At 52.0% G+C, this 18542-nt stretch overlaps 1 protein-coding gene across 1 annotated transcript in view; it reads right to left on the bottom strand.

The window, feature by feature from the left end:
* Positions 1 to 2447: 2447 nt before the first annotated feature.
* The window catches only part of CCN4 (cellular communication network factor 4), a 28513-nt gene continuing 12418 nt past the window's right edge, over positions 2448 to 18542 (bottom strand). Inside the window, exons 3-5 of the mRNA XM_036233051.1 lie at positions 12652 to 12912; positions 9575 to 9768; positions 2448 to 7758 (exon numbers count right to left, since the gene is read on the bottom strand). Coding sequence (XP_036088944.1) covers positions 7459 to 7758; positions 9575 to 9768; positions 12652 to 12912 — 755 coding nt within the window. The 3' untranslated portion in view covers positions 2448 to 7458. The remainder of the gene's footprint in view (positions 7759 to 9574; positions 9769 to 12651; positions 12913 to 18542) is intronic.

The following is an 18542-nucleotide window of genomic DNA, read 5'->3' as shown; positions in this document are numbered from 1 at the left end:
GCGGCTCGTGTCTTTTTGCTCTCTCCGAGAGATCGCGTTTGTGGCATCGCAGTAGAGAGACGGGTCTGTCCTTACCAGGGGTGTCCTGCCACGTGCCCCTCACCTTTGCTCCAGTAAAAATATAACATAGCCATAGATGTAACTTCGGACTTCCCAGAAGCCACAGTAAGAAAGAGAAACGAGTGAAATTAATTTTAACGATGCATTTCATTTAACCCAACATATCCGAAATATTACTATTTTGACCTAGAATCAATGTAACGATTAAGCTCTATCACGTTCTCTTTATGCTGAGAAAGTCTGTGTATATTTCATATCACAGGACATCTCAATCCGTGCCAGCCCCATTTCAAGTGCTCAGTAGCTTGGACACATAATGACAACAGGATAAAGCTTTTCAACCTATAATGGTTTTTTTAAATTTTATTTTTATTATAGAAATGTATGTGGACAGATCGTTTCTCTCGCACCCAATGGCAACCACCGTGATACTTGTTTCTACTGGAAAAAAATGTAAACACAATAGGTTTTAGTATAATCTCCCATTTTTATTTAAACTTTTAAGATTAGTTTAAAATTTACAAAACAGTTGCAAAGGTGGTCCAGAGAGCTCCCATACGCCCCACACCTGCTTTCTCTTATTGATGTCTTAGGTTGCTATGGTGCATTGGTCACAACTGGGAAATCAACAGTGATACCTCACTATTAGCGAAGCTCCACACTTTCCTGGGATTTCACTAGTTTTTTCCCATTGTCCTTTCTCTGGTCCAGGATCCCATCCTTAAGGGGAAGAACCTAATTGGCCCAGCTGGACTCAGGTGTCCACTCACTGTCCAATCAGCTATGACTGAGTTAACTCTACTCCCGCCTCCTCCCCAACGTACACGCAGCAGAGGCTCTCAGTTATTGATGTAGTTGTGGCAGGCGAATTGCTACGTCCTTTGCAAAATTAAATCCACTGACAGCCAAACTCATTGTCACAGGACAGGCCCTCCTTCATCTCTGCTCCGAGAAGCTTCCTGAACGCCTCTCCCTCCCTAGGAAGCGCTGACCATGTGGCAGTGGGACCCTGCAGAGATGGCCTCGGTAGTACACGCAGCATTGATAATGTGCATCACCCTTCCATGGCCTTCCTTCCACCACTAGCATTTCTTTGGTATCCCCAGGGCCTGCACAAGACTCCAGCACACAATGAGAGGTTTTCATTAAATAAACACTTCCTCTAATAATAGCAATAGTTAGCATATATACAATACTTTCTTTTACCCTCTTTGTATCCGTGACTAAGCTGTCCTTGCTTCATAGATAGGAAATCCAAAGCTCAAGAGATTAAAAGCCTTGTCCGGGCCGTTTCCAAAATGGATTACATCCCTCCAGCTTTGAAAATGGAGCACATGACGGATGCAAGCACCTCTTGCTGCCCCAGGATCGTAGAACATCGGTTAGCTCCTACTTCTAACACTGCGGATGCCCTCAAGGCTTGTGTTGCCTGTGCGGTTATCTGTCCCTCCATTAAATAGTCCCGCCCAGATGGGTGACCTGCTTTTATCAAATTTTCAATCTGGTTCTCTATTTATTTTTGTTTCTCCTTTCCTGGCAAGCTGGCATTTTCTCACTGCTATCAATACTCCTGCTTCGAGCAGCTTCCTTTCCCTTTTTATGGAACAGACTTCCAAGAAATCCACTTGGTTAGTACTGTGTGGAAGACGAGAGTGGCCCGGTTTAGCATGCGGATCTGGAGATATTCTTTTACGGAATATAATATATGAAACCAGGCTTGGGGCCAGCTTTTTCATCTCCGGAGGAGCCATTTTTTCCCTGTCCTATATTTGGAAAGAACCCAGGCTCAGCTAGAACTCGGACCTCTGAGTACATCAGACGCTTTTGCATTTTCGACGGAGAACACTGATATCTGTGCTATATGCTTTTTAAATCTTTATCATAAAATGCTCTGGCCATTTCATTTCATTAAAGAACAAAATTCGACTAAGTAAATTTGAAGGTTTCGTTGGATTTATTAAGCGATTCATAAATCGGGCATCATCCCATCTAGTAAGCACGAGGGGCTCCAAGGAGTGGTACAACATGGGAAGGTTTTTATCGGCAGAAAGAGGGTAGGATGAGAAACTTAAAAGAGTAGATTATTTCGAGCAAGGTCACCTTTCCCTAGGGGAAGCAGCGGATCTTATCAGGCCAACTACATCACTAGCAATGTGACCAGAAAATGTCAGACTCGTTGGTTTAAAATTCCACTCCCGGGAGAGGCTGAACCGGCATGTAGGTTAGGTACCATGTCTTGGTGGGGCTTTGCACAAGTGACCCCATTTTGGGTCTGTTGTTTCTTTTTAACATCCTAAATCTCATTTTTCCAAAACTTCAGCCACCAGAAATTTCCCCCAAAGTCTACACATTCATTCTAAGGCATCCATAGGACTCTATGATTTATCTTCCAATTTTGAAAAAAAAAAAGAAAGAAAGTTTGTTTCAGAACAGAAATATTCTTGGAAACAATTCATGTAGCAATTGTTATTATTATTTTCTATTGGAGTCAATTCTTCCACTGTCTTTTATTGTAATCGCATAATGTGTTTGGAGAGGTAGCGGCTGATGGAGGTTTGGCTGGAAGGTATCAAATGTGCCATTCGTTTCATTGCGACCATCCGCACATCTGTTTGTATAGCTGAGCAAGTACTACATAGCCCACTGATTTGAGAGACGCAGTAAAACATGACACCCTTCCAGCCTCGAAGAAGCTGGGTATTTACTCAAATGACAGCATCAAACGAAAATGTAAAAGTCAAAAAGGTAAAGGATCAAGCCGCACACGATTAAAGGAAAAAAGCATTCGACCGAACATCGGGCGCTTCTGCTTTGTATTTGCTATTTTGAAATAAGAACAAAAGCAGCAAAATGTGCAGACACACGCACCGACTCCAAGTCTTACACCGGCCTTGCCGACTACCCCCCAGTTCATGCTGAAACTGAGACTCGGCTAATAATAGATGTGTTTGTGAAGTGCTCTTCCTGTGCCAAACTCTAGTCTAACATTTTGCATGCAACATGCATTTTCATCATGACATCATCACCACCACAAGGCAGCCGCTAGTATTTTCTCCATTGCACAGCTGAGGAGACTGTGGCTTAGATGAGTCGAGTGAGGACTCCCAGTAAGGAATAAAATATAGAACGGCCCGCTTGATTCCCAGAGTCAGAAATGTCTCCCTTGTATCACGCGGCCTCCCTTACACTTCTTTTTACCCTCGCTTCCCAAGGCAGCTGGCAATAGATACTCTCTCGCACCCATCTCTCCATCCATCCAACACCTGACCTCAAGGCACCCACGTCTGGGTGGAGATATAGAAAGACATTGAGTGAATGCGTGAGTGAATGAATGCTATAATTTCCGTTTTACATTTATGTGAGGTGTCTTCCAGCCTGGACAGACTGGCAGCATTGGTCATTTCCGAATGCCAGAATTCCTATTTCTAAGTGTGGTTCTAGACTTTTAGCTATTTTTGTTACCATATATAAAAATTCCCCTTTTATTGAATGTGCTCTATGCTCCATCCTTGACTCATAATAACTGAATATACAAAAAAACCCCACCAAATCCAGTAAGTCACTTTGCGGATGACTTATTGCTTTAAGGAGAAAAGCTATAAACAGGGGTTTGAGCAATGTAAACCCTTCACGCTGAACAAACATGTTCATGCTATACAAATCATGAGAAAAAGGAGAAATATTGTAAAACATGACAGATGCCCAAGTGCTGTTTCTCCTTTTGGGAAATTCCAAGTCACTTTTTTTTTTATAATGTATTTTTTAATTACTTTTTAAAAATCCCTTAAATATCCTTTAAATAATAAGTCACAGTTTGGGGAAAAAAAATACGTATATATACATACACCCAGATGTATATCAGAGATACAAAGCTGACCATTCTGACTATTCACGAGCCCCCGCTGTCCGGGATGATCACGGCAGCTACTTTGGATCAAGATAAGTCCTTCAAAAGCAATAACCCAATTCGATATAATAGTCACAGGCCACATCGCTTCCTCACCATCCCTATGTAGACGCAGGACAGCGTGGATGAGAATCGTGTCATCCGCGTCTACTGCCTTTGATCACTCTCCAGATCATCCTCAAAGTCAAACTTGCAGCTCTGGTCAGTAAAGCATCCCTCGTACCTTTGGATTTGGGGAGCAGGCTAACTGGGCTCAGTGTCAGGCTAACCTTGGCTTGCCATCTTGGTCTGTAGTTCACTAGCTGGTAAGATGCTGAGCAGATGACTGAACCTCTGTGAACCTCAGCTGTCACAGCCCTCAAATGGGGAAATGATAATAATGTCTTTATCTTAAATAAGACAGGGCCGCGAAGCGGCGAGCACAGGCCCGGGCCGCAGCGGGTGTTCGTCAAATGCTTATGACAAGGTTTAGTAAGGACCAGTGTTTTGGGGACTACAGGTCTCCCTGCCTCTCTCACCCGTAAGCACACCAGAGAAATCCACCCTAGGCACTAAATGTGAAATTTCTTCCCCAAAGGTTCCCTCATACTTATATATTCTCCCTCATCCCAGAAAACGGAGTCACAGGGGACTAGGGAGGTGACCTCTCTGATGGATGCGATGCCCCCTGCCACTGTGATGCTCCAATATGGGTCATTCACGCTCTGCCTGGAGGCCTCCCCCAGGGCAAAGCAGAGTGCAACAAGCCTGGATTTGGGCTTCAGCGTTTGGGGGCTAACTTCTCGGCCTCTTTGAGCCTCAGACTTTTCATTCATTAAATGAAGAAGAGAGGCTTACTCAAAATTACTGTGATCATTAATAAGATCATTTAGAATTTAGCTTAGTGCTCCACACCAAGTAATCACTCAATAAAAGGACTTATTTATTTTTTTTTTAAAACTGTGACTGTTATTCTTAACCTTTGGTGAAGGAGGTCACTCCGCTGCATGGTAGTTCTGATCGCTTCCTTATGTTTGGCCCGAATCTCTGTCCTCACGACCTTAACGCGGGAATCTGAGATTTGCCCTCAGAGACCTGTATCGGACAGGAGCATTTCTCCAAATGAAAACTAATTGGGGCATCCCGGCCACCCCACCCATTCCCAGGATGGTCCTTAACTCCTCCAACCGGCCTTCCTGTGACCTTAGAAGCTACACTCAGTTTTCCACATTGGGAAGTCAGTTCGGTAAGAATCTAGCTCTTGGGTTTCTACTGAATTTCGAGTGGGGTTAGCTGTCATCTGGTCCTCATAATTTGCAGATGTCAGGTGGTCTTGCTCTCAGAAAATCCAGCCTGATCCACACAGACTTATAGAAGAGATCATTCATGAGGTAAATTCTCTTCACTCAGAATTCATTTTTTTTTTTTAAATAGAACTATATATTTCTAAATACATCATTTTCGTACGGCATTTAAGGTAAGATTCGGCTGATAAAAATTAGATTGTCACATCTTTGGGAGAAAAGAGCCTCTGAATAAAAGGAGTACGTGCACGATTTCTTTTATTCATCAAATCCGTATTAAGCACCACTGTGTGCTTTGCGCTGGGCGAGGTGTTTGCAAAGTCATAGTACAAAAGGCACACGCCTGTCCTTTTTTCCTGTTTAGGAATCCCTCGGCAAACCACACATAATTCCCTCTGAGTAACTGCACATCATTGGACAGGCAGTGTTTGGCCATCAAAACCATCTCTTAAATGCATGGCGAGTGCTGGTTCTGAGTTGAAGCAGGGGATGGTCTATATGGGATCCATGAATATTTACCTAGGCCATGCTTTTTCGGATGCTCGAGGACCTAAATTATCTGGAAGTCAACCACTCTTCTCCCGTGAGAGGAGCTAGAGAGACAGTAAAACGGAGTGAAAGATGGGGGTGACAGTCCTTTATTCTGTCATGTTTTTCTTCCCTGTCACCTTTGGAAGCTCTAAAAGTAGGGAAAAGTAAAGGTTACCAAGTCGGTCCGACCTGGATTTGAATCCTGACTCCCCCTGACACCAGTTGGGTGACTTGGGCTAAATTTCCTTGCCTTTCCGAGCTTCAGTTTCACATTTGTAAGAAAGAAATAATAATGGGCAGTTTTCAACGTGAGCGTGAAGTGTCCATGACCTTGTATATGAGAAGCATTGGGAGCAATGCTAAAATAAGAATTATAACAGTAAATATTTATATTTCATTAATAAAATAAATACTAGCCTCATTTCCACTAGTGACAACCTTCTCTTCCATTAAGCTTCAATTCTTTTTTTGGCTTTTAATCCTCATTAAATATATTTCTGTTTCTAAACAACTGGTAAACCTCCGATTTCACGCCCAACCCGGGTTGTTTGGGTGAGCAGACCCAAAGTCTGTGAAGTGGGTCACCGAGGCAGAAAGATACGTCATGTCTCGGCCCAGTGACAGCCGGGATGATGCAGACTGGACCCCTTCTTTGTTTGACCCGCGCCCAGCCTAGACCTCTGGTCATCTCAGGTGGGTCTGGCCTGGACTTTGGTTCGGGCTCCATAAATGCAAAGGAATGTCCCCGGACACCACTCTCAGGGGTCAGAGAGGCCGTCCCAGGGGTTCTTCCAACTCTCACGAGCCCCCAAGTAGGGAGAGGATCTGGATTCAAGAAAGATCTTGGCCAATCCCCCAGGATCCTGTCGGTCAGTCGCAGTTTCGGTGCTAGAGTCAATTGTCCCTTCTGAAAATGGGCTGATCTTGCTCTGTCCCTGGAGTATTGACTGGGGACTTTTCCCATGAAGAAGAATAAAATTTATCAAATTGCATTTCAGACAGGAACAAACCCGACGTGGACCCGTCACATTACAAGGGTGGAGAGAAACTTAACCTTAGCAATGCCCAGACGAATGCATACAATTGTCCACAAAAAAATCAAAACCAAACCACCATCACCCTCGCTTGGCAACGTTTGGTGACTGTGGGGTACACAGATCTTTGGAATCAGAGACACTTTGGTGTGTTGTGGTCAGAACTATTAGAGTGCCTGCCACTCAGCAGGGCCCAAATAATAGACTGTCCCTTGTCCTAGATCCCTTCTATCCTTTCGAATGGATCCAGAGAGTCTTGTGGTTTGGCATCTACAGAAAAAATCAGTGATACCAAATGTCCAGCTGATTCTGGTCCCCCAGACCTGAGCAAGGACCAGCAGAACTCCCGGTGACTTGCACAGGCGGGATCAGGCTTTGGTGTCATCCGGAGAGGCTGGAGACTGACGCTTTCTTTGTAGCATGTGCAGAATCCTACCGAGGGTGGGGACCCTTAGTCTTAGCCCGAGCAGCACCATAATGGGCCATGTGGGTGGCCGGAGACAGGGAAGAGGGCCAAGGGTCTGGGTCACGGTAATTGGAAATGAGTGGGAAGTGGACAACGGAAGACTCAGTGGTGAGCCTCGGAGGGCTGGCCGCTTGGCAAGCTTTGGGCCAGGCCCGCACCCTGGGTTTTGCTGACTGCCTAATTGGCAATTTCTGAGAAATCGGGGTAGGAATCCAAGTCGGCAAAGATATCGTTGGGGTTCCTACAGGTCAGGTTGCAGAAGCAAGCATTAATCCATAGCACCTGGCGAGAGAAGCCAGGCCCGTCGGGACACTGGAAGGAGACGCTGATGGTCTTGGATTTGTAGGGGATGCAGCACCTGTTGTCCGTGCAGACCCCACAGTATTTGGGCCGGTACGAGCGTGTGCTGACGCAGCCAGCCAGGGTGAAGTTCATGGGCGCCTCTGGCTGGTATACAGCCAAACACTTCTTCCCTTCCTGCAGGAAAAGAGGTGTCAGTGGGGGTGCTCAGAGGATAAACGACCACCTCCAAGCCCTCCGAGCCTGCGCTTGTCTGTCCCCTTCCCACTCGGCATGCGGGAGCGGTCCGCCTTACTTTCAGATGTGCGGCATCTTCAGCTAGGAAGGACCCTCCCCAGTGCAGCGAGACCCGGCCGCATTACACAGGAGTCCACTGAGGACCACAGAGGGATGTCTCACTAGGGTGGCACCTCGCAACCCGCAACTTCCTTCCTGCACTTCCTTCCGCCGGGCCACCGCCCGGTCTTCTGTCACAGTGGCACCAATGCAGGATGCCTCTGTAGCTCCTTCGGTCGACCCAGCGTCCCCAGCTAGCTGGCGGCGGAGGCGTCCTGGGACTCCGTGACTGGGCGTGCATTCGGCCCTCGCCTTGTCTTCCTCCGTCTCCTGCAGTTTCTCACGCACACCCTTATCATGCAGCTATTCAGCGGGACTGGAATTATTTAAAGGTGGCTCTGTCTCTCCATTGAGCTGTGGGCCACCTGAGGTTGGAGCTCTTGCTGAGTCTCTACAGTCTAATTCAGTGCCTGGTACACGGCGTGGGGGGCTTGTGAAGGCACTCATCCAACAGGTTCACCAAACTACTGGTCCTCGGCACCATGCCAGAACTAGGGACAGAGCAGACCCAGGCTACGTGGGGCCCAAGACGCGCACGATTTGAGGAGACGTAATTAAGGAGGCAATACTGGGCGGCGGTGACGGGTATCAGGGATGACGGAGGGAGACTCCAATTAGCCTCGCGGCAAACCCGTCTCTACCCCGAGGGCGCCGTGCATGCGCCGAGCTCGGGAGCTTTGCCCCTGTTTTCTTGCTGTGGTAACCTGTTCCGGTCATGTGTTCATTAAGTCATGTACGCTGGGTACCCACTGTGCACCAAGCGGCCAAAATACAAAGCCTAGTATTGCAGGGGGCATCATCAGAGAGCAAGAAGGAGAGAGAGGAGGAGGAGAAGGAGGAGGCGCGGCAGGGCTCGGCTGACCGGCACGGAGGTGACCAGAGCGGAGGACAAGGGACAGGGAGCACCGTCTGACGGGCCGGGAGGAGCTGGAGGGAGCTGGGCCGTCTGGTGACTGGGCGGCTCTGCCTTCAGCATCCCCTTTTCTCTTTTGTTTCTTTTAAGTGACATCAAGGCGCGTGACCAGGCCTGAGGCAGAAGCGAGGAGGCCTCGACTCAGGCAAGTCGGATTCACTGTTAACTCTGAGGCCCGCGGCTCCGTCTACTGTGTCCCGCTAGACCCTTGACCCTTTGTTCGCATTATCGGAGACTCTCGAAGCTGGGAGGGATGTCTGGGGTCAACTCCGATATTTTACTGACGTGGGGACAGGGGCTCAGAGATGCAGAGAGGTTGGCTGCAGTCATAGGAAGCGAGCAGCAGACGAGCATTTGACTTCAACTGTCCCCAGCCCCGTTTAGGGCTCCCCTACCACCCAGCATGGCTGCCATACAGCACGCACAGGTGTGGGTTGGCACAGAAGCAGGCAGAGAATGGTGGCCAGCGAGGGTCCCTCAGAATCGTCACAGGACAGCACTTCTCAAGGTCCCTGGGTTCTCTCCAGAGTGACCTTGAGTCTAATAATATGGGCACCACGATCCCTTCCATTGAGGGAAATTCACATTATCCGGCGACACACATTATCCCAAGTAACTGCTAGGAGGTGGGCTGAACCATTCCCGCCTTACGAATGGCCCCGTGAGGGAGTCTGGGAGCCAGGCTCGGAGGCAATCTCGCTTGTGCGGTCCAGGCCGCCCGCCCCGGCCCGGAGGTGGACCCACCTTGATGTGTAGACGGATGTCCACATCGCAGGGCCTCAGGCTGCAGAGGCGGCTCTCTTGCTCCGGCCAGCAGCGGGCGTTGACATTGGAGACCCGCGTGGAGATCCCCAGGCCGCAGCTGGTGGAACAGGGGCTCCAGGGGCTGGTGTAGGCGAGGCAGTTCCTAGGCCAGGCCTCCGCCTCGCCCACAGCCGCTGTGGACAGGACGGATTTCCTGTGAGTCTCCAGCCTCCGCAACCCGCGCCCTGACATCGCCGCACAAGGGCTGGCGGCCCTGAGCTAGCGAGTTGGCTTCTAACCAGCATGCCCCCCGCTCCCCTGGGGACAGAGGGACTTGTTCTGAGCTCTTTATTCTTCTTCGGAGGGAGAACTAGCTCTAGAGACAGGCGGACCTGAATTTGAATCCTCCTTGAACCTGCAAGCTGTGTGACCTTGGGCGACTCGGTCTGGACTCAAGTCTCCTCGTTAGAACAAGAACTTCTACCTTGCGGGGCTGGTGTGATAATAAAAGTGTCTAGATGGTGAGTGAGTGTGTGTCAGACATCTGTCAGGTGCTGGGAATAAAAGCTGCAAGACACTGTTCTGCCCCTGCAGAGATTAAGTTTGTTTGGGGGGAGGTCAAAGGGGAGTGTCTACACCCTGGGATCTGGTATTTTGTCTGGGTGATGCTGAGGGCATCATGGGTAAGGGAACACACAGGTTTCATAGTCAATTTGGCTGGGTTCAACTCTGAAGCATGGCTACCTGCAAGCAAGGGCGTCTCTCTCCCAGGGCCGTGGGTAGGAAAGACGGGTTCACACACGTGACAGTGCTCAGCTGTCCCTGCCCTTAGCGAGCCCTCAGGAGACGTGCGCTGGTGTGGTTTCCTGACTGTCGGCCAACTACACGCCAGCTCTCGGATGGTTCTAGTAATGTATATATCCCTACGTCACGGTGAGTGCACTGCAGCTCTCTGAGGAATGGACAAGGGAGGGAGCTAGAGATGCAGGCAGGTGAGAAGGGAGGGAGACAAAGGAGGGATCCCACAGGAGAGGAAGCCACCCCGACCCCCGCTCCCCGCACACACCGAGGGGTCAGGGGGTGGGGGAAATAGGCAGAAGGGGAGGGGTGGAGACGGACAGGAAGAGTGAGGGGGAAGTGATTACAAAATGGGAGGAGAAGAAAAAAGGGGAAAAGGGAGAAATGGAAAAGAAAAGACATCCAATCGGTTCAGGAGAAAGAGAAGGGGAAAGGTGGGTTCTCGAGACCCAGCCCCTCCAGGTTAATGGCTGTGCAGGGAACACTGATGGATGAATGAATGAATGAATGAATGAGGGAATGCATGAGAGAGAAGGGAGGTCTGTGAGACGGAGGGAAAAAGGAGCGGCCTCCGAGGCCAGAGGAGGGACCGGGCTGGGCTGAGCCGTGGGGCGTGAGGCGCCGGGGAGGGATTTGCCTAGGAGGATAAAAGGGCTTTGGTTTCTGGGTCACTCGCTAGGCGGGCAGGGGCTCTGCTTGTGTTCCGTCAGAATGGGGTCACTGGGCCACACACAATGGGCAGACGGCCGTTGGGCGTCCCCCACCCCGTGACCCTCTCGTGGCTCTGCCAAGGGGGGTCGTGGTGGGACAGCTGCCGTGGGCCTGCTAGGGACAGAGCTCTCCCTGCCGCCTCCTCCATCGACAGGGACTGCTTCTGCATGGGGCCAGCTTGGTCCCGGTGGGGCGCCCCGAGCCCCACCCAGAGAGGCTGTGCATCCCTGAACCAGGGGAGGGGCAGGAGGGTCATGGGAACCACCCTGCATCCTGGTCCAGTGGGACCCGCTGAGGGTGCACAGCCTGGGGGCAGGTCCTGTCCGGGCTGCCCCCCTGCATCCTCTCCTGTCCAGGCTGCCCCCCTGAATCCTCTCCTGTCCGGGATGCCCCCCTGCATCCTCTCCCATCCTGTTCTCCAGTGTGTTCTGCTCCGAAGCCCTTTCTTCCCCCGACTTCCGCAAAACCTCTTCTGTTTCTGGCCTGCCTCTTGGATTTGTCTTGCCCAGCGTCTTCCTCTCCTCCACCTTAAATGGTGGTGTCTCAGGCCACACCCGTAGTTCTCCAGGGGGTGACCGTGTCTCCCAGGGCACAATTAGCAATGTCTGAAGGTATTTTGGAATATGACTGCTTGCGGGGCAGGTGCCCTTGGGATCTAGCGGGATGCTGCTGAACATCCCGCCACGCGCAAAGAATGATCTGGTCCGAATGTCAGAACGAAGACCGAGGAAGCCTCCTCTGCAGCCTTCCTGAGCAATCTCACACACTGACCATTTTTAAACAGTTGCCGGCACCCCCAGAATGCCCGGACTCTATTTTCGTGCCTTCACCTTTTCATGTCCACTTGCCTGGGAGACTCCTTCTAGAAATATCCTCCCTGCCACCTCTACCCCCACGGCCTGAGTTCAGATCCCCATTGGCCCATCCAGCTATCCATCGATTTGTCTGTCTGGCCATCTGTCCATCCATCCACCCACCCACCCGTCCACATGACAGACATTGATTGGTACCTGCTAAGTGTCTGGCATTCGCCAGGCTCCAGTAAACTGTGGCGAAACCAACAGGCCTGACCTTGTCCTCCCTTTCCAGGTCTTCCTGTGACCTGGCTCACCTGGCTGAAGCCTCACCTGTCCCCCATCCTCCACAGTGAGGGAAAGCCCTCTCCTCCCTGGCCGGCCCTCACATTGGCCACCCACGCTACCCCTCCCGCACACCTGCCCTCCCCCCTCCTCTACACTGCCCCGCCCGCACACACCTAATAAGCTCTTAAGTGGGCTAATAATGAATCACACCTGTCTGGCTTTGTGCTTGACAAAGCGCTTCCTCATTTTACCGCTCAGAGGGGCCTGTCAGAGGGGCCTATGAGACAGGCGGGACAGAGGGTGTCATTTCCATCTTACCCGTGGGGAAACAGGGGCCAGAGGAGGCCTGACTCTCCCAGGGTGGCACAGCTCGTGAGTGGTGGCCTGGGAATAGGACTCGGGGCTCGAACTCCGGAAGAGTCTGCCACCTGCCGCGAGGGCCCCTTGCGCCCCTTGCGCCCTGCGCGCCCCGCGCCCGGCACCCACCTGCGGCCCCCGTGTGGCGCGGCGCCGTCTTGCGCGGCCTCCCGGCGTGGTCCTCGCACACCCACTGCTCGCAGCAGCGGCCCGGCACGCTCACCCGCCGCGGGCGGCGGCACCAGAGGCGCGGCGGGCGCGCGCGCAGGCACAGCGGGGTGCAGCCCACCGCGCCGTCCACGCATGTGCAGTTGTACTTGCAGTTGGGCTGGAAGGACTGGCCGTTGTCGTAGCGCGCTCCGTCCAGGACGCAGCCCACGCCGACCACCTCTGCGAACACAGCGCGGCCGTGGCCGGGTCAGGCCCGGCGGTGGGGGCGGGGGGTGGGGCTGGGTGGGCAGCTCAAACCCCGGGAATCTCCCTCCGCGGGGGAGGGGCGGGCGCTGCGAGGGCAAAGGCGGGTGCGGCCGGTGATGGGGAGTTGGTGGGACTCGAGCGGAGGGAGAGCGGGAGTTCCTTTACTGCCTCAGCTGTCACCCACTAACGCCCCGCGCCGCGGAGAGAGGATGTGATGCGGCCGGGCCCGGACCGCAGGTGGCCAGCACACCGCATAAGCCTGGTGCTGCCAAACGCCTGCCGCCAGGGCGCGAGTCCCACGGGGCAGACGTGGGAAGCCGATCAGAACACTTGGAAACAAGAACTCCGTTCATTCCGGGCGTATCTGTGGTGTTCTAGGCGCTGGAGGTTCAGTAGCGAACAAAATCTACAAAAGCCACGCCCTCACAGAGCTTCACTGTCGTGGGGCTGACAGACAAATGGACCCTCCAGGGGATCCACCGGGACGAGGGCTGGGAGCAGAGGCGGTCGCAAAGCTAAGTAAGCCGAGCAGGCAGGTTCTTACTGAGGGATGATGCTTCAGCCAAGGTGGGAAGGTGGGGAGGGGGCGAGCGGCCCAGGGGTGGGGGGAGGAGCCTTCCTGGCAGGGCTCCTAAAGGTCTGTGCGCCTAAAGGTCTGAGGTGGGCGCAGACCCGGGATGCAGGAGGGGGCGGGGCATGAGGGAAGAGAGGGCATCCTTGTAGGCTCAGGGGAAGATGCGAAGCCGTTAGAGCCCCAAACGGCGCCTGACACACAGTAGATGCTTAATAAGTAACTGCTGGATCAACGACATGAATTACGCTTCACAGGGACACCCCAAGGCGCTGAGTGGAGAATAGACTGGAGGGAGGGCAGTGTCAGGGGGCCACTTCCGTGGTCCAGGCGGGAAGTGGTGCTGCCTGGACCAGGGAGGGACCCAGATCCACGAGGAGAAGGGCTCAGCTCGGCGATGCATCTGGGAGGAAGAGCTGCTGGGACTCGCTGACCAACGGGACATGAGGATGAGAAGAGAGGGGTCGGGAATGACGACCGGTTCTGTGACCTGAGTCCTGGAAAGAGACGCTCTGTCCTTAGCGAAGCGGGTTTGGGGTGAGTGGACTCAGAGTTCTACATTAGACCTGAGACACCCGGTTGACATCCGCGTGGCCAGGTGGTGCTGGTCACGCAGCCTGGGGTTCCAGGGCAGGACTAGGGCTGCTGGTCCCGGTCAGCGCCCCCTCCCTTGAGGACAGTGTGCGGAAGTGCGGGCAGAGAGCCCCAGGCAGCAAGAGCACCCGTCCTGGGAAGGCTCGTCCGGGATCTGTAGTTAGTCCAGTCCCAGCTTCCGTCCCGGGTTTGCCCGAAGGCGGCTACTGATAATAGTCCCAGAATGCAGCAGGAGTGAGGGCTCCTTAGTGCTGGCTTTGTTCTTGGTCCCCAGACCTGCTCTGTGTCACAATTTCTTGCGTTGCTGACTTCCCCCTGTAAGGAAAGACTACCGCATTGTCACCTGAGTCTCAGTGACGTTAAGTCACGTGCCAAAGGGGATGCAGCTAGACGCAGAGTCTCAGCCTGCGGGGATGCGGTCGGACGTGACCGCTGTCTCTCCTGGGGGGTGACCGTGCCCAGAGGAGGTGCAGAATGGAAGGACACTAACACTGACCATCGGTCTTGTTCCAGGCACCGTCTGATGTGGTCTCCCGTTCAGTTCTCCCCATGTCTCCCCAAGGACAGTTTTATTTTCTTCTTTTGACAGACGGGGAGGTCAAGTGATTCATTAGCTCAGGTCACCCAGTGGGTGAGGGACAGCACTGAGCCTCAAACCTAAGGGATCTGAATCCACAGCACATTCCCTTCTACCAGACACCAGGAAAAGAAGGGAAGTGGGGGGCGGGGAGGCCAAACGAAGCAGAGGAAGCGCCGAGCGAAGCTCTCATGTTTGTGTTCTGAGTCACCCTGACCTGCGCCCTTTTGTTCCAGGAAAGCATGTGTGTATGCGTGCGTTCCTGTGCAGGTACGTGTGTGTGTTCTTCTGTGGGTACATGTGTGTGCTCCTGCGGGGGCACATGCGTGTTCTCGTGCAGGCACATGCATGTTGGTGTAGAGGCAGACAGCGTGAGCTGAAGTCCCGCGTCTGAACCCATGCATGGGAGCTCTGGATGGGGGAGGCAGCGCCCGGTGCTCGGAGCCCTTGGCACAAGAGTTTCTTGCCACCAGCTGCACAGGGCCACCGCAAGGAAGCTCTTTACAGTTCTGATGCCCACCCACACTGTGCCCCGGAATACGAGGGTGGACCTGGGACTCGGTATTTTTTGATCTTGGTATTTTTTAAACTTCCAGGTGAATCCGGTTTGCAGCCGTGGTTGAGAACCGTTGCTTCTAGAAGCTGCCCACAATCCCTGTGGGCTTTGGGCGGAGCCGTGGCTTGTGGTTACGGCGCTAGAGGCTCCGACCGGCCTGCCCACCCAGGCTGGAAGGAGAGCAGAGACGGATGCTGTGTGTGACGGCTTCACGGCCCCTCCTCATTTGCCTTCTTTCTAACTCATTGAAGGACCAGCTCCTGGTGGAGCTGGCAGAGTTTCCTTCTCCATCTCCTATCTCAGACCTGTAAGCTGGTGAGCTGACCTCTTACTGAAGGACTTCCGGAACTCGAGTGCCCTTGCTCTGGCATCTGGGCCTTCGCTCCCCTCACCCACACCCCTAATGGACTGTCAGCTACAGGGAAGCAAAGAGAGCGGGCCATGCCTCATTGTAACCCTCATGTCATATGATCACTGACTGTATTCAATTCACTGTGTGAATGCATCAGTAGATGGACTGATGGATGGATGGATGGATGGATGGATGGATGGATAGATAGATAGAGGGATGGATGGATGGGAGGTGGGGTGAGCCCTAATCTTGATTGGGCTTCTACCATGTATCAGCCACTTAACATCCCGGCCACTCAAAGAGGTAGGCATTATTTGTCACATTTTCCTTGATGAGGAAAGTGACACATAAAAGCTTAAGTAGCTAAAGTCATCATGCTAGTTAGTTATAGTTTTGAGATGAGAAATTAGGTTGTCTAGATCCAAAGACCACTCATGAGTTATCTACTCTCTTACTCTAAATACTGGGGAGTCCGAGCCTGAACTTGACTGCCTCTCCTCTGAGGATGACCCCGGACAGGGCTAAGATGACCTCTACACCACTGGGAAGTTAAAACAAAGCGAGTAAGTCGGTGACCCGTAGCGGCCGATAGCATTTGGGGCTTTAATATGTTTCCTTGTTTATTCTCAGCGACCACACGAGGTTGGTTTGATCGAGCTCCTTAAGCGACATGCCCAAGGTCACGTAGCCCGGCAAGTGGCAGAGCTAGGATTCAAAACCCGAGTCTGTCTGCCTGTGAATTCCACGGTCCTTCCAGCGAACCACACTGACCCAGCTGCAGTAAATGCAGAGCAGTGTTTGTACAACCAAAATAGCCAAGGACTGTAATTCAGAGGTCGCTCTCTGCCCGCAGAAGTATTTAGTTTGGCACACGGAGTATTTTCAAAAATCTTTTTTGAATGTGTTGTCATCATTGACAAATCGTACCCAAATCTGGATTTTTGGATTTTCTTGAAAACTGAGCAGAACGAACAAGACGAAACTTAGGTTTCTGCCTGGCCGCAGTGGCTGGTTCTCGGGGCCGGCCGCCTCTGAGCGCCAGGGCTTGCATTTTCCGGTTTGCTACGGTCTTCATCACTCTCCCTTTGCCAGCATTGTGGTCGATCATTTTTATGACCTGTCTTGTCCCGCCTGAGCTTTAGCACATCTCCAAGGACAGATTTAGCCCGTCTGGGGACCATCCATTGGTTGAGTTGACCATTTGATGAATTTGTCTATTTAGTCCTTTTTTTTGGTCCCTCTGTCCCCGAGGCCCCTTCCTCTCTGTAACTGTCAGTACTTGGATTTTCTTCTTTTCTCTAAGGTCTCACGAACTCAGACATCATGGCAGCATTTCTAGGAAGATGTTCAGTCGAATACTAGCGAGTTTTGTGTGTGTGTGTGTATGTGTGTGTATGTGTGTACACATCTTTGCACGTGATACGTGTATCTGTGAGAGTATGTGTGTGTATGTACGTGTGTGTTTGTGTTGATTGGGTTAAAATCTTCCTGGACAAAAGAGTTCACTGTGAAAATAGGTTTGAAAAGAAAAGGCTTCTTATGCTAGCCGCTCTTTGGGAACGTGACAACGGACGTGAACATTTAAAACCTCTGAGGAGTTCTGTAACACTTGCTTAACCTTAGTCCAGTGTCTTCAAACCTATATGACCAGAGAATCCTTGGCAAGTGTAAACCTATTAAAATCCCCCGCAGCCAGTGTTTCCCTCCACCCCCGAATGAGAGGAAGGAGCACACGGAAGGAGGCTCATGGTGAGGGGGAGCGCAGAGGCTGCGGGACCTGAGACAGGGAGCGAGAGGGGCGGGTGGGCTGGGAAGGTGGTTTTCCAGGCCCCGGTGGGGGAGGGCGGGCAGGAGAGGCTGCTCCGGAGCCTGCACGGGCTCTGGGTCCGTGGAGAAGGCGTGCTGCCTGGCACGTGGCAAGATGTCAGTATGGCTTTAGAGATTAGTGTAATCGCAGAGAACCGAATTACCTTTTTAATGACCTTGAGGAACAGCTGTTAAAGGGGAAAGAAACGAGACAGTCTCATGTAAGCGTAGGGGACGGTAGTGCAGGAAGGCCCAGCCAGGTGTCCTTACCCGGGCGTGGGGACAGAGTACATGACTGACTGTCTACAGTAGCCCCCTTATCCGCGGGTTCGTTCTCCACGGGTGCAATTACAGTCAACCGTGGTCTGAAAGCATTAAATGGAGTAGTGCAGAAATAAACGATCCAATAAACAATGCGTAAGGTTTAAATTGGAGGCCGTTCTGAATAACGGGGTCCCACTCCATCCCGCCCAGGATGGGAACCATCCCTTTCTCCTGCGTATCCACCCTGTTTACGCCCCCTGCCATCTCAGCTGCCAGATCAACACTTGTGTTATCACAGGGTTCAAGGACCCCTCGTTTGACCTAGTAATACTACACCCACATACCTTTCATTACGGTACATTGCTATGCTTATTTTATTATTAATTATTGTTAATCTCTCACTGTGTCTAATTAATAAGCTTTATCATAGGTGAGTATATATAGGAAAAAACAGTGTGTTTAGGGTTTGGCACTCACTACCCGTGATTTCGGGCATCCACTGGAACACATGCCCCGCGGATAAAGGGGGACCACTGTACACTAGCAGTCAGTCTCAGACATGAGCATGCATGAGAATCACCCACGAAGCTTGTTAAAGTGGAGGCTCCACCCCCCACTTGCAGAGAATATTCGGTAAGTGCGGGTGGGCTCAGGAACGATGTTTGTAACCGACATGTCAGCTGACTGTGTGCAGGCCGCGCTGCGAGTCCTCTTTGAATGCACAGTTTTGGGGGGGGGGTCTACCAATGAGTCTGAATAAAAGACAAACAATGCAAGAATCACGGTGGCTCCTGGTAAAGCTACGCACAGAGGACTCGGCGTGAAAGCTGAAGCACGAACCGACAACGGAAGAGCAGAAGGCGCTCGCAAATTCACCACGAGG

Source organism: Rousettus aegyptiacus, unplaced genomic scaffold (assembly GCF_014176215.1).
Source record: "Rousettus aegyptiacus isolate mRouAeg1 unplaced genomic scaffold, mRouAeg1.p scaffold_m13_p_15, whole genome shotgun sequence".
In the NCBI taxonomy this organism is placed as follows: Eukaryota; Metazoa; Chordata; class Mammalia; order Chiroptera; family Pteropodidae; genus Rousettus; species Rousettus aegyptiacus.
Note: the sequence above shows the minus strand (reverse complement) of the source record. Positions and strands in the feature narration are given on the sequence as shown.